The 15,618-nt window shown below is 33.8% G+C and overlaps 1 protein-coding gene across 2 annotated transcripts; it reads right to left on the minus strand.

Annotated features, from left to right (window-relative positions):
* Window positions 1-1,153: 1,153 nt before the first annotated feature.
* On the minus strand, window positions 1,154-14,592 carry LOC124543156 (protein Jumonji). 2 transcript variants are annotated; one of them, XM_047121227.1, is made up of 16 exons: window positions 14,553-14,592; window positions 13,515-13,568; window positions 12,760-12,813; window positions 12,453-12,497; window positions 11,745-11,792; window positions 10,288-10,389; window positions 9,773-10,050; window positions 9,454-9,690; window positions 8,891-9,104; window positions 8,261-8,490; window positions 7,069-7,266; window positions 5,857-6,023; window positions 4,689-4,980; window positions 3,153-3,326; window positions 1,938-2,036; window positions 1,154-1,547 (listed from the first exon to the last, which is right to left on the minus strand). In XM_047121227.1, exons 1-16 carry the CDS (start codon window positions 14,554-14,556, stop codon window positions 1,338-1,340), a joined length of 2,406 nt encoding a protein of 801 aa, XP_046977183.1. In that variant the 5' UTR covers window positions 14,557-14,592; the 3' UTR covers window positions 1,154-1,337. The 2 variants fall into 2 exon arrangements, with proteins under 2 accessions (XP_046977183.1, XP_046977184.1); XM_047121228.1 differs by lacking the exon at window positions 10,288-10,389.
* Window positions 14,593-15,618: the final 1,026 nt, after the last annotated feature.

Raw genomic sequence — 15,618 nt, forward strand, 5'->3', positions numbered from 1 at the left:
AAGAAAATCAGTTTTATGCGGTGGAATGTTTGGATGTTCGCAACAAAGATTAAAACAACCTGCCAAAGCGAGTGTACTGGAGATCATACCGTAAAATTATCCAATAAAATTTAAATCAATCTTTAGTCATGCAGCAAAAAGCATCGTCCAAAACCATTTGATAAAATTTATTCAGAATAGGAATGTTACTAGCCGAATGATAAAATTTAGTAAATATGAACATATCAACAAAAAACTACCTTTGATATTTTTACAGTAAATTCGTCCATAATTTTGGTCCTCAATTCCTATCCTATCTTATCTTTTAAGGATTATTTCCTTATTAAAATTTTAGTTCTTGAATAGTATAACTTTCGTATAAATGCTATTAGTATTTTCAATACATTTTTACAATCAGCTTTGGAAGAATACGGTATAAATTTATTTTTACATTCAGAATTTAATATTTTTCTTTTATATAAATCATACTAAAATTGACCGAAAATCATACAGTCCCGCAGAATTACTTATTGTAATGTCTTATTACGATATAATAACTATATCTAAAGTATATGACATAGTGTACTACAATATTTTGTGTATTAGTCACACACATCAGACTTTTTTTCACGTTGACGGTATCCTTAAAGGAAAATACCTAAGTCTAATTATTTTTAAAAAAATTATACAGTTAAGTTTTTTCTGTACCTTAAATTACATTTCATTAGTCTTAAATTTTTCTTTTTGAAGAAATAAACGTTTTTTTAAACATTTGTGTATAGTATTGTGTTGTGTATAGGCGGTCAAAAAGGTCATCTCAATTTTAAGAGATGAAGGGCTGTCAATGCTACTCGCTGAATTCCTAAACTAAAATAAATAAATATTTTCTTAGATTATTAACATGCAAGAGAAGTAATGTTTGTAATTGTTTTGTAATAATAAACAGCTGTATAAAGGCCTCTCATAGTTTCATGATGCGTATTTAAAAAAAAATCAACATCATCTGTCTGCTTGCCGGATTATAATTTTAATTTTGAAAGAAAGTTTCATAATTAATTATTTCTATTTCACAAAATGACACAATTACGCATTTTTATCGACACTCTTTTATTACCAAAACAAAAAGATTTTGCTCCTGCTAGGAACATATGTTACCTCAGTGTGTTACTTCAAGTAGCGGTTTATTTACATGCATATTCGCTGTAAATGTAACGTAAAATTATTTGTAATCATTTCAGCTTATCAGCTTTATTTTAGTTTAGGCTTGTGATATAAATCGTATTCTAAATTTAAATTAAATTTAAGACTAGTTTGGTTTAGTTCTTGCCAACAAAATAGGCTTAAAACTTAATATAATCTTATATAATGTCTTGTTGTTTCTTTTCAGGTTGCTTTGTTAAGCGTTGTATTACTGATGAGATCAATTCTTTTAATTCGAACGTTGTGAAGAAATACTCCATTTCGAATGTTTCCGTCTCGCGTCTTTCGATTTTCTTGGTCTTGTTGTCGAGAACTTGCAGAGTGTGTCGTAGGCACACCGAATATTTCTTGCGAAATACTCCTTTCACCTGTAACATATACTTACATTACGGTTTTTTAAAGTATTACATAACGCAATTTTTTTCACGCAAAACGTTACGATGCTTTATAGAAACGGGAGGGGGGGTCTACTCTTTGTTACAGCACGTTACGTAACATTGTTTTTATTTTAAATAAAAAAATTACAGAATCGAAACTTCCAAATTAGCAAACCTTTTCGTTTACGTTTTATGGGGAATCCCTCGTTATTTTTAGTTGGGGTAAAAATCTTCAAAAATTGCGTCACTTAAATTATGAAAATTAATCGTAATGCACGATTTTACAAAATGCTGTGTCAGTTATTATATATAAAGTCTTCAGGGATTCTATTTAATGATAATTAGATTACATAAAGAAAGGTGTAACAAAGGGAGTCTCACCCGGGACAGATAGAGCGTCGTGCGACACACTTCACATTCGTTCTCGTGCACATTCCACGCTCCCGCTGCATTTCTTTTTTCGGATTGAAGGACACGAGGCTTGAAAAATCATTAAAAGTAAAGTAACAGCCTGTACATTTCCCACTGCTGAGATAAGGCCTCCTCTTCCATTAAGGAGAGGGTTTGGAACATATTCCACCATGCTGTTCCAATGCGGTTTGGTGGAATGCACATGTCACAGAATTTCAATGAAATTAGACACATGCGGGTTTCCTCACGATGTTTTCCTTCACCGCCGAGCACTTGATGAATTATAAACACAAATTAAGCACATATGTGTAGCGGTGCTTGCCTGGGTTTGAACCCGCAATCATCTGTTAAGATGCACGCGTTCTAACCACTGGGCACAAAGAAAAATCATTAAAGATAAAATATTACATTATTTATTTTAATTGTTTATTAGTTATTATCAACTAAGTAAAAATGGCCTAAATTGAGATATGTACATAAAGTAAATAAGAGATTATATGTGTATGTATGTGTGGTAAAGGTTCGTTGACTTTGGTTCAATTATAATAATCTTAACAGAGTTGAGCTAAATTGCGAATTAATTAGACGAATTATGGGATGAAAAATAAGCCAATTTAATCGGGAAAATAAGAGACGTGCTTTCTATTTTGGATGCATTTTTTTTAAATAAAAACTTTACTCAATTTAGACTGTCTTAAGAAAAACGTACACCTTTTTTATTTCGTAATAATAGCTATTTTTTTCCAGATATTTTTTATAATGTCCACTACGTTCAAGAGGAATCTTAGTAGAGCGTAAGCAATACTATCAAGTATTTATGATACTTGAAGTGTGTTATTTTATTTGCGTTCAATTAAGGCGTGGCTGACGTTATTTACTGTATGACTACTGACTGACTTTTAACATTTTCGACGACCTCCATGGTCGAGTGGTGTGTACATCGGTTTTCATGGGTACGCCACTCTGAGGTCCCGGGTTCGATTCCCGGCTGAGTCGATGTAGATTACCATTAGTTTTCTTTGTTGTCTTGGGTCTGGGTGTTTGTGGTACCGTCGTTACTTCTGATTTCCATAACACAAGTGCTTCAGCTACTTACATTGGGATCAGAGTAATGTATGTGATGTTGTCTCATATTTATATATATTATATATTTATATTATATATATACGAAGTGTATTGAATCACCTTAAGTCCATGCTTTTCAAGCTGCCGTCGATTCTCGAGCTCCTCAGAGAGAATAGCGGAGAAGTTCTCGTGCACCAGTTGAAGCATCGTGAGCGAGGCGCCCTCGTCGCGCGCTATAGCGATCAGCAATTGTTCCAGCGAGAACATCGTCGGTTCGCAACTCTGACGCAACTCCTACGAAAAGTATTTTATTAGACACCATTGTATCTATTAACTATACAGGCCAGCCACGGGGCGGGGGTCGGGGGTAGCGACACACGCAAGGCTGGGAACGTGTCCACACTTTATTTATTTATACGGAAATTTGGTCAAAAATTAAGTACCTATTTTTTTACATAATTTGAATGAGAATCATGTACCGAGTATTCTCCTTAAATATTGATAGTAATTCACCAGTCACCCTGTATAATGTAGTTAGGTAAATGTGTCTAAGTTAGGGAAACAATTGTATTTTTAATTATTAATTAGTTATTAAGTTGGGAGGTGTAATGTATGTATATAATGGGGGTAGATTTATAATTATTGATTAACAGACAATTTATCTACCTACCGAGCTGTAATGTAAAATGTCCTTAAAATATGAAAATGAATTATGAAAATATGAAAAAATATGAAAATGTCCTTAAATATTGATAGTAATTCATCAGTCACCTATTATGACTCATGAATATTACACCTATTATATTGATTTATTCATATATTTTTTGACGACCTCCATGGTCGAGTGGTGTGTACACCGGTTTCATGGGTACGCCACTCCGAGGTCCTGGGTTCGATTCCCGAAGTCAATGTAGATTATCATTAGTTTTCTATGTTGTATTAGGTCTGGGTGTTTGTGGTATCGTTACTTCTGATTTTCCATAACACAAGTGCTTTAGCTACTTACATTGGGATCAGAGTAATGTATGTGATGTTGTCTCATATTTATTTATTATTTATTCATTCGAACGTTCATCAGAGTCAGGAAAATTAGAGCAAAAGGGCCATGTAACAGCTAAGTTACCATAGTTGATAGTGCATTGGACGTAAGAGATTGTTCATAATTTTTTACAATACCGTCTACGGCCTATCAATTGGTTGTACATTTTTTGTAGACTCACTAACAACTCGTCCGTGGGCACAAGATTTAAAAAAAAAAAGAAATGCCTTTTTCCGACATGTTTAGCAAATGTTCTTTTTCAACTTATTTACACAAAAAACCATTACTGTAAACTGCATGAAAATCCTTAGTAGTTTTAGCTATCGCAAATGTACACACAGACAGACATGGCGGGGGTACTTTGTTTTATAATATATAATGACTAAGGAGTCATAATCACGGTGAAGGCATCATCTGTAGTATGTTATAAATAAAATAAAAAAAAAAAAACTTACTTGAAAAATCCTTAATAGTAATGGCTATTATCGCAAACGTACAGACAGACAGACATGGCAGGGGTGTTTGACACAAAGTTTTTTATAATATATAATGACTAAGGAGTCATAATCATGGTGAAGGCATCAACTATAGTATTTAAAAAAAAAAAAAAAACTTACTTGAAAAACATAGTTAACAGTCTTAACCCAGGGACTAGTGGCGAAGTAAACGCTCTCCGATATCGTGTAACCCGTGCATATGGAGCACGAATACGCCTTGGGGAACACGATGACGTACTCGCCGGGCCTCTGGACGATGCGAGACATTGTCACGTCGCGCTCGAGAAGCAAGGCCGGCGGGATCATTGCGATGTCCGACGGCAGCCATATCGACTTGTTCTGACAGGCCGTCGGGCAGAGGCTCTCGACCGCGCGACGGAACCTCGCGCTCTCCGTATCCGGTATACCATACCTGAGACGGAATGTTTACGTTTTTTCAAACTGTAAGTTTTTTTTTTTTTATTTGGTGGAACTCGATATTTCGACGTCATCTATCAATGTCTTTTTCACCAAATAAAAAAAAACATGGTAAATAACTATAATATTAAAAATAACCATCTCAATTTAAAATCTTATGTAAGTACATGTAATGTTTTTAAATGTAAATATCAAAAATATTTATCCAAACATATTTTCAATCAATTGTGAGAGCCTTCATTTTGTTTTTCAATTGACTTTAAATACATATAATTTTAAAAAAGGCGATTAAAATTACAAAAATCAGTCTTGACTACTAGCAATAAGAGAAATGTATAGTATGACACAAATTAGATGTAGCATCGGAAAATGGAATGGAATGAAAATAAAACCGATTACTGCAGATTTACACAACCAATAGAAATAGCTCCCTATCGCGCCATTCGACGCTATTCGTCGCTATAGATTCTCGCGTCAGAGAAAGCAAGTGCATGTAAATCGACGCGACACATTGACGAATATATTAGGTCATATGATATTACAAGTTATTACGTTTGTGCAAAGATCATATTCGCATGAGAAATAAATATTTATAATTTGGGATGGCGTACTCAATTCGAATGTGATCGGTTTTACGAATTTTGCCGATGCTACATCTAAGTTGTGTCGTACTATATCTCCTTTTTTAAAGTACACCTGTGACTCTGATATAAATTCCTACGAAATAATGCACAGCTATGTAAAATTAAAAGACTGATTCAACATTTATAATTGCAACAACAGCCAAGAAATATAATGGATTCGCACGTAAGCTCAGTATCATATTCGCATATAGGCTTTCAATATACATTCACTTGCGATATATATTCACCATATCTTTTGGGGTCCAGTATGCATGTACTCCATCCATGGCAGACCATGAGGGTCGCGATGCCAGCAACTCGTCGAGTAAATCATGCCCACGTGGAGGGTTGGGACCGTCACGCCCAGCACTGGGCCGAGCGAACGGAGAACATTGCCTTTATTCTGACTCAACATCTAAACAGAACACGTGTCGATATAAATATGTATAAACATAAATATAATGTATAATTCATTCAACCACAGCCTGTAAAGCTCTTTATACTATTAAACCATTAATATATGTGTTTAATCATTGAGTATAGCACGATAATTGTTGTATTTGTTAATTCAATTATCGAAATAGTTATTTATGAGAATTGTCTTTATATTAAATTTGTTCTATGAAATGAGATACCAGTATGAAGGTATGATTTGAATAAATTATAATATGAATGTATGTAAATTTATATGCAAATACTAAAGGCAGCATTTTATTCCTAGTATCATAATTATTACCTACTATTTATATGTCAAGATATAATATCTCATTATGAGGCTCGAATTAATGTTAACAAAAGTAACATTAACAGCCTGTAAATTTCCCTCGGCTGGGCTAAGGCATCCTCTCCCATTGAGGAGAAGCTTTTGAATATATTCCAATACGCTGTTTCGATGCAGGTTAGTGGAATACTACTGTATTATTTATACCAAACAGCCTTCCTTGGTAGAATTTCTCAGAAATTTGACACATGCAGGTTTCCTTCACCGCCTAGCACAAGATGAATTATAAATACAAATTGAGCACGTGAATATTCGCTGGTGCATGCCTGGGTTTGAACCCGCAATCATCGGTTCAGATGCATGCGTTCTTACCACTGGGCCATCTCGCCATGTAATTACAATTGTTAGCATATTTATTTTAATATGATCATATTTTATTGTTTTAATGTATTAAAGTATTATCAGCATAAATAATTCGATTTAAATAGTTGTTACAATTTGCGTTGATTGTCAACTACCGGTTTTGACTAAACTAAATTGTTTTTTAAATTGGATCGAAAACGGATGTTGCTACAGTCGGAGGAGGGGCGTGTAAACATTAAATACTTAATAAGCCTAGAAATGGTCATTATTACTTTAATCGTCGAATTGGAAGGATCGTGAACCACTTCAGGAGAGATAAAGTATTGATTGTGAGGAGAGTTTTTGTATTATTCCAACACAATGTTCTATATCGTACCTTCAAGTTCCAGGGATGTTTGCCGTAGGGTTCGTTTTTGTTCTTGCTAAACCCGTAACCCTCGGTGCCCGTGTCTATGGACGCGGTGTTGACGCACACGTGCTCGTTGCCGAGGAGCACGAGCTTCCAGTATTGCGCTTCCACTTCGGCGGTCGTCGGTTTCAACGGGAAAAATATTTGCAGCGCAGTCTTGGCTATCTGAAATCACACAATGTTTTAATACTTTTATTTATATGATTTTATTTCGACACCAACAATCAGAGCCGGATTTAAAACTCTGGAGGCCCCCGGGCCACAAAGCAGTGGGGGCCCTAGACAAACAGAAGCGTGAACAACCTAATAATTATATTATCATGAATTAATTACATTTTCATTTCATTAATTAAGCTATGATTTATTAATAATATTAAATATTTAATAATAACATTATTATAATTTGACTATATCTCGGTATTTGTTAACTTGCTGAAAAATGTGGCCCCCACTAATGTGGAGGCCCCAGGGCAGTTGCCCCGGTTGCCCTCCCCTAAATTCGGTCCTGCCATCAATGTATACTACGCTAAGTCGAGTGTGCTGTTATTTACTCTTCCTGTATCCTTTATCGCCAACCCTGTGACCTCGTCTATCCTAATCAGCATCTTCCTTTCAATAGCATACTCGACCATATACATCCTAGTCAGTCCTCATCTATCCACCATCCGCAACAGCCAACAGTTCCATGTTTAATTAAAATTCTGTTTCTAATTAAAATAAAGTGTAAAATCCAAAAGACATTTTTTTTATAAAGAATCGAAACAAATGAATAGTATAACAGTGCTCACACTCCGCTAATAATTGTTAGCGTAATTTAAATCAATTGATTTGGAAAAAATTGTCTTTAGTGATCGTTTTATACAATGTGTAACTTCGTTAATTTTGTATATTTTTACACGATTTTTTAAATTTTAAAACATAAAACATAATTTAAACAACTTGGCGTAAAGAAACGATTTTCACTAAAATTGAATTATAAATTATTCGTGTCGATTTCATCGCATTTGCAAAAGGTATAACAACAACAACTACAACAGCCTGTAAATTCCCACTGCTGGGCTAAAGGCCTCCTCTCCCTTTGAGGAGAAGGTTTTTGGAACATGTTCCACCACGCTGTTCCAATGCGGGTTGGTGGACTGTTCCAATGCAAAAGGTATACCTTTTTAAAATTGGTAAGATTCATGACTCGGCCCCGGATCACGCACTCTTCAGCTTCGTTTAGTGCTGCGGCTATTTGCTGGTTTTCCTCACAGTCGTCATCATCTGATGAGTCAGACTCTCCCAGCAGTCTCCTCTGGCGATGCAGCGGGTTTTGCGCTCGTTGCAACAATTTGTCGTTTCTCTTCGACCATCTCTTATCCATTTGCTCAGCCAGATCTTGACGTTCCTCTGTGTGGAAAATTGATTGATAATATATTATTGCATTTTAACATAGCAACTTCGGTTTAGAAAAACGTATTCTGTCCGCATTATTGTCCGCGTATTTTGTTAGAGATAGATAATTTAATCTATCTTTTTCATCAACCTTTACATCCTTTAGTAGAACATGGGTTTTAAGCAATACAGATCTCAAATATTTTAATGGACAGAATTATTCTGCAATTCAACGACAAAATATTTCCACAATATAAATAATTTTCAGAGTTTCCCAAGTTCTAGTGTTGTTTTCTTTTAATGGTTTAATATAAAAAAAATGTCAGTATATGAAGATATAAATAATTAATATAACACAGTTGACGCACGTGATTCAGTTTGTAAGTAAAGGTATAAATTTGTCGCTAAAACTTACTCTGAGTGAGGGCGTCGTACGGTAACAGATACTTCACGTATATTTGATCGAGTTTCTTGGCGGGGTTGTTCATTTTCGTGTAATTAAGTTCCTCTGCCAGCCTGTTCCACTTCCTCGTATCGACGTATGTGCGGCTTTTGACGTTCGCCTTGAGTCCACCTTGCCGTTGTACGAAATGCAGCAACTTAGGCAAATTAACTTCTAAGCCCTCCATCTAAAAATTATTTTAATGATTAAAACACTTTTATTCCAGCAATGTGTTCTTGAGAATAAGCTATTTGCAATGCGAAAAGTGCCAATTATTGTAATCATTGTATATTATGAGTTTAAAAATGGTTTTTAACAAAAGTTGAAAATAATAATCAATGTATTCAAAAAGCCTTAAATAAAAACGCATTTTTTAAACATTTATAATATTTGCCACAGATTACAATACAGGCATGTGACGTCACCGACCCCATTTGCAGTGCCATATTGTCAAAGTATCATTTTCGAGCGCTATTTAAATATAAATAATAATACAAAATTCGATTAAGCGTATTATCAATAAAATAAATACTTACTAAGGGCGCGTGGGAGAACGTAATATTTTGTGATGTTAAAAATGAGCGCAAGGCGCATAGTTCCCGAGTCACTGGACCCCAGCGACTGTACAACCTTGCAATGTATTGATTTGTTACTACGAAACGAATCGAATCCGTAATCGTGCATTCTGGTTTGAATCCCGCCGGGGCGATCACTTTGCACAAACCGAATTTAGCCGCCTCTGGCATTATTTTTTGGAAATATGCTATTGGATCCTGAAATAAAAATATAGATTTATTGAGCCTTGTTAAGAAAATAACAGAGATAGATAAGATAATAGATAAAAAATATTCTCACTCGAAACTCTTCTTCGTTCGGTCGAAACACGGGTGCCTCTAATATTTTCGCGTCTGAATTTTTGGTAGGACCAATTTTTTTCTTTCGTCTGGTTGTCCTAGTTTTCTTTTTGCCGTTTTGTTTCTTTCCAGATATAGGGGTCGGTGACTCACATTCCTCGGCATTGTCTGTAGTTGACGGACCAGCAACCGCTCCATCGTCCGCTCCATTGGCCTTTGTTTCAAGAGGGTGACAGTTGTCAGATGCGGTACCATTTTCTTCTTTAACCTCCGCTGTATCTGTGGTGCATGGGTGATGAATCATTTACACTAATTGGGGATGTATTAGAAGTTGATGGGTAAAACGTGATGGTATTTTAAGGACAGAAAGATCTAAATGATTCCGACTCTGGCATCTTACTGAGGTAATTTTACTGACGACGCTCGCGTCTACGTTATTTTTATCTCTCGTATTACATTTTTGAGTTATAATGGAAATGTGTTGAGGATTTTTAAAAGTTTGTATATTTTCGTTACCATCATTGGGAACTTCATTTACTGCACGTGAATTACACATCCAGTTTGCTATTCCATTATTCCCATAAAACGAAGTATCGTTTGTTTGAAAGACATTCTTATCTGTAAAAAAAGTTGTCGATATATTCATTTAAAAATCCCCAGTAGTGTAAATTATTGATATTATCTTATGATTCTATAATATAAGGTAGATACAACAGCTTAACTTATGACGGACAACTTTTTTTATTTTTTGTATATTACATTAACTCTGTTTTGGTATCTTAGAATACCGTCATTTTTTCGATAGTGTAACGTTACTCATACTATAAGCAGTGAGCTTATAAAAACGTTATAAGCAGGGATGTTATGGTTACGTCATTTCGGGTCTGCATGTGAATAATATTTTACCGGTTTCAGATATAACTACATTTCTTATTTAGTACTAAAGAAAAACTGAATAAAATATACAGAGTATACAATTAACTGTACTCTTTTTAAACTGCAAAAAAATACTTTTTGATCGGTTTCGGTAGCGGACAGATTTATTATTTCGGGTTTCCGATAATTTCAGTTAATGTTACGGAGTTCAATAACTTTACGAGTTACGAGTTTTAAAACTGTCTGTGACTAGAGAATATTATCCATGGCATAATTTTATTGTTGACATTTCTTTAAGTATAATGTTACTTTTATTAAGATAATATCATCAATGTGTGCAAACATGTTTTCTACTATCTGAACCTAAGGCTTTAATCACACATGCACACAAACCGATTATACGCCGCCCCCCATTTTACCGCCTCGAATTAAAAAGTAGTCGATGTCCTTGCAGAACTTAAAAGATCTCCACAATTTTTTTACTAAAATTTTACTAAATTTTTCAACGGTTGTTCAGCGGTTTTGACGTGTAAGATGAACACATATAAAACAACACTTGTAATTTCTAATCGCGTCTCAGAGTAATGTATCGCATACACATAGTCTGTTTTTTAATTTGTTTTCTTTTTATTTGAACCCTCAAAACTGATATTTTACTTTTTTTTTATATTAAGGAAATTATTTTCCTATTCATAACTGTGTTACCACACTCTCTCTCCATTGTGACGTGTGTATCTTGTCTATAATTAGAATTTACATTATATTTTTTACTTCGTATTTATTTACAAAAATTTAGTAACTAATGTTAAACGTTATTCTTGTGTTGTGTGATGAAAGTTAAATTGTATCTTTAAATCGTAGCCTTATTTTCTATTCATGGTAATGGTAACTAGTCGAGATTCATATTTCTTGTTTATTTGTACCAAATATCTATTTAAAAATGAGCAAGCTATTCGTTTATGAGGTGTCCGCCCTTAATACAAGACTTCTATTATTAAAGATATTCATTTCAAAAAACTTGGGTTGTATCCTAATGATTTAATTAAACATAAAATACGTTTTCTTAACGACAATTTTTCTTATTATAAATGCCTTACTTGTATAATCCGGTGAGGGCACCGCAACGGATACTCTTTGGTGTTTTTCTGAAAATAACCATATATCAAGTTCTTATACTACTTCAGCTACTAATATTCTACAAATCCACAATTTTCTACTTTTCGACAACGAATAAAATGCCTTATTGCCTATAGAATTTATGAAGAACATACATTATTTAATTTACAGTCAGAGTAAGAAAATTATGTAATTTTTCAAATTAATTCCTTTAAAGAGTCTTAAACTTTTTGTACCTTTTAAACCTAAACATCAAATCATTGCGACGCAATATGTCATTCTCGGTCGGTAAAGCAGATTATCGCTCATACTGAGCACACGGAAATAGATCTTAAGATGACGCACCTTTTTTTACCGCGACTATTAGGTTTTTTTTAAGACAATTTTTTGTAACATTTATTTTGAGACGTTATAAAAACAAAAAAACTAGAAAGCATGTTCCCACCGAACTTATTAAAGACAAGTACTATCTTGCTGTTCAAATGCACTGACCGGTTGACCTGAGGACGTACTCAATATCTCGTTAAAAATAATATTATAATGAATTATATAACTTTTAATCCAATGAACTAACCTCAGTTGCAAAGTGGAACATCGAATCTAGTGTTGTCAAACGTTTTTATCGATATAATATTACGTTACATTGAAATAGTTTTAATTTAACATACAAAAAAAGTGAGTAATCTTACCGTTGGTTTGTATAACTTGTGAATGATCTTTCGACTCAGAGCGATCTGAAAATTATCAAAAATATTACAATTGTATACAAGTCAACTCTACTCGAGTTAACAGTCGCGAAATTGTGTGAATTTAAATTAATGTATGAGAAGAAAGAGTGAATAAATAAATCTTTACGATTTTATTAATATGTCAACATAACAAAAATGTATCTACTCATTATGTTTTCTATAATTATTTTGCCCCTGTTTTAACGGCTATATATTATTTAGAATAGTAACATTACAAGATTTAGTAAAGGAATATATATTGTCTCACTTGTACTTTTCGATGACAACTCTTCTGATTTAGGAACACACGCTTCAGGTATATCTGAAAATTATTATACTAAAGTACAAAAGCGGAATATACTACCTTAAAATATAGATGTAGATTTGCTAAACAATCTGAAGTAATCATGTATCCTTTACCTAGAAGAATATTGCACATACGTTACAGTCAAAAGCCAAATCTCATACGAACCAAAGAAAAATTTGGATAAACTGGAGAATACCAGAAAACATGGATACATTTCTTATTGGAAAGATCGACGGTAAAAGATTAGGGAATTGATAACCCACTGGTCTGAATATGGTCTGATTCTAAATATAATTGGTCTTATGATTTAGACTACCTCGAGACGAGATAAAAACAGACTAATGTGGAAGGAAGCACGTTGACTTAACAGTGGTAAGAATAAGATCATTTAACGGCGACCAGCGAAACTGATGCGTTCTTATATCCTACCACATATTGTCAGTTTATTATTTATACTAGCTGTGCCCGAGGATTCATGCGCGATCGAATTTAACAAAAAAAGTTATTGTTGTAGTATAAGGTACTCCTTATTACATCAGCTATCTGTCAGGTAAAGTCCATTCCAGACATTAACCGGAACAAACAGAGATATAAAAAAAAGTTATGTTGGTATATTTACAGTGTATACATTTAGTAAAAAAGCGGTTGTTTTAATATTGCAAACAGAATATTCAAAATTATTTAATTTTAAAGAATATATTATAAAAACGGCTTACCCATTGGAGTTTGAGAGTGAGACTGAGGTTCCGTCTCAAATTTAATGGCACAAGCTGAAAACGAAAAAAGAAATTAATGCCACGTAGAAGACATCATGTTCAATTTAAAATGTAAAAGAGAAAGAATGTATCCTCATTTTAAATGAATTACGTAAATGGAATTAAATCGTGCCTATGGAAAAAAGTCAAGGTCATCAAAAATTATTATCAAGATCTCAATTTTTTTAAATTCAGATAAGAAATTTTGTTTTCTAACACATTATGTACACATATACTTTCTTTGACCGACATATCACTGAACCGAATTTGATTTAACTTATTATAAAGTATAGTACGACACAAATTAGATGTAGCATCGGAAAATGCAACGGAATGAAAATAAAACCAATTACTGCCGATTTACACGACCAATAGAAATAGCTCCCTATCGCGCCATTCGACGCTATATGTCGCTATAGATTCTCGCGTCAGACAAAGCAAGTGCATGTAAATCGGCGCGTCAAATTGATGAATATATTAGTTCACATGATATTACAAGTTATTACGTTTGGGTAAAGATCATATTCGCGTGAGAAATAAATATTGATAATTTGGGATAGCGTACTCAATTCGAATGTGATCGGTTTTACGAATTTTGCCGATGCTACATCTAAGTTGTGTCGTAGTATAAACGTAATCCTCAAGAATAGATTTTATAACCGGCCGACCCCCCTAAAATCCAAGTGAAGCTGCGTCAATCACTAGTAATCAATAAATTTCGTTTAGAGGACGCAAAATTTATACTTGTAAGAATTCCTATTTAAGTCTGCTATGTAATTTGTACTATGTTAAGGGAAATTGTAACCTTAAACCGAGACCTTTACTTTTTTAAATGTCTTGCAAGTGAATATATTTAAAAAAGTATATTTAGAAAAGTTCAAACAGTTCTACAGTTTAAGTCCACACTTAACATATTAAAAATGCATATATTTAATCAACTCAAAAAAATGTTCAGTGTGCAATCTTGAATTAAATTAATCAAAATACTCTGACGCTTACCCATTGGCGGATAAGTCTTCAAACCAGCATTAACTTCTGGTACTTCTGAAAATTATCAAAGAATATTACTTATTATTTAGCCAATCATCATATCTAGGGGGAAATAAATCGGTGCTTTTAATAAAATAATATTGAGATATTGCCAATAGTCTCAGATTAATAACACAAATACGTCACTTATTGGAAAGAAATAAGACCAAGAAAAAGTATTTTAAATTGCCCTGAAACACATTCGCTTTTATACATTTCACCGACAATCAATTAGCCGATTTGAGAAGGCTTTTTGCTGTATAGTATTAGGTAGAAAAATAGGTTTTTTGGTTTATATAGTATAGGTTGGCGGACGAGCATATAGGCTACGTGATGGTAAGTGGTCACCATCACCCATAGACGATGTAAGAAATATTAACTATTCCTTACATCGTCAATGTGCCACCAACCTCGGGAACTAAGATGTTATATCCTTCGTGCCTGTAGTTACACTTGGTCACTCATGTGCTATAAACGTAAATCAGACAATTTTGTAGGAGTATTCCGCAAGAAATAGCTCTCTAAAACAACTCAAGTGACCAACTCTGCACTATTGTTAAGAAAAACTTCCTCCTCTTTCCTTTCCTGCATAATTTTTAGTTCAGCAAATCAGTACGAGATTGGGCTTTCTGTTTTCAGTACTTTATGTACTGTAATACTTGAGCAACCTATATGGAAGGGTACTCATATTTCACTTAAGAAATATATCGAGTATTTACTTACATGCAAGAAGGTTTTAATGAGAAAATAAATAAACAAACTCACCAGTTGGCACGGCTTGTAACTGAGACCCCGACTCAGTGCGTACTAAAAATAATTGTCATATATTATTAATGTATACATTATTAAAGCAGCTGATCTAGAGGCTAGAACACACGAATCTTTAACGAAGATAATGGGCTCAAGAGGATTGATCCAAAGCAAATTATTTGAGCAAAGGAGTAATATGAACTGAGTGCTATTATCTGTTTTTATTTCAAGCAAATATGTAAACCTAATATATACATTAAATAATTAATAATAGCTTGTAACGTAC

Source organism: Vanessa cardui, chromosome Z (genome assembly GCF_905220365.1).
Source record: "Vanessa cardui chromosome Z, ilVanCard2.1, whole genome shotgun sequence".
Classification (NCBI taxonomy): Eukaryota; Metazoa; Arthropoda; class Insecta; order Lepidoptera; family Nymphalidae; genus Vanessa; species Vanessa cardui.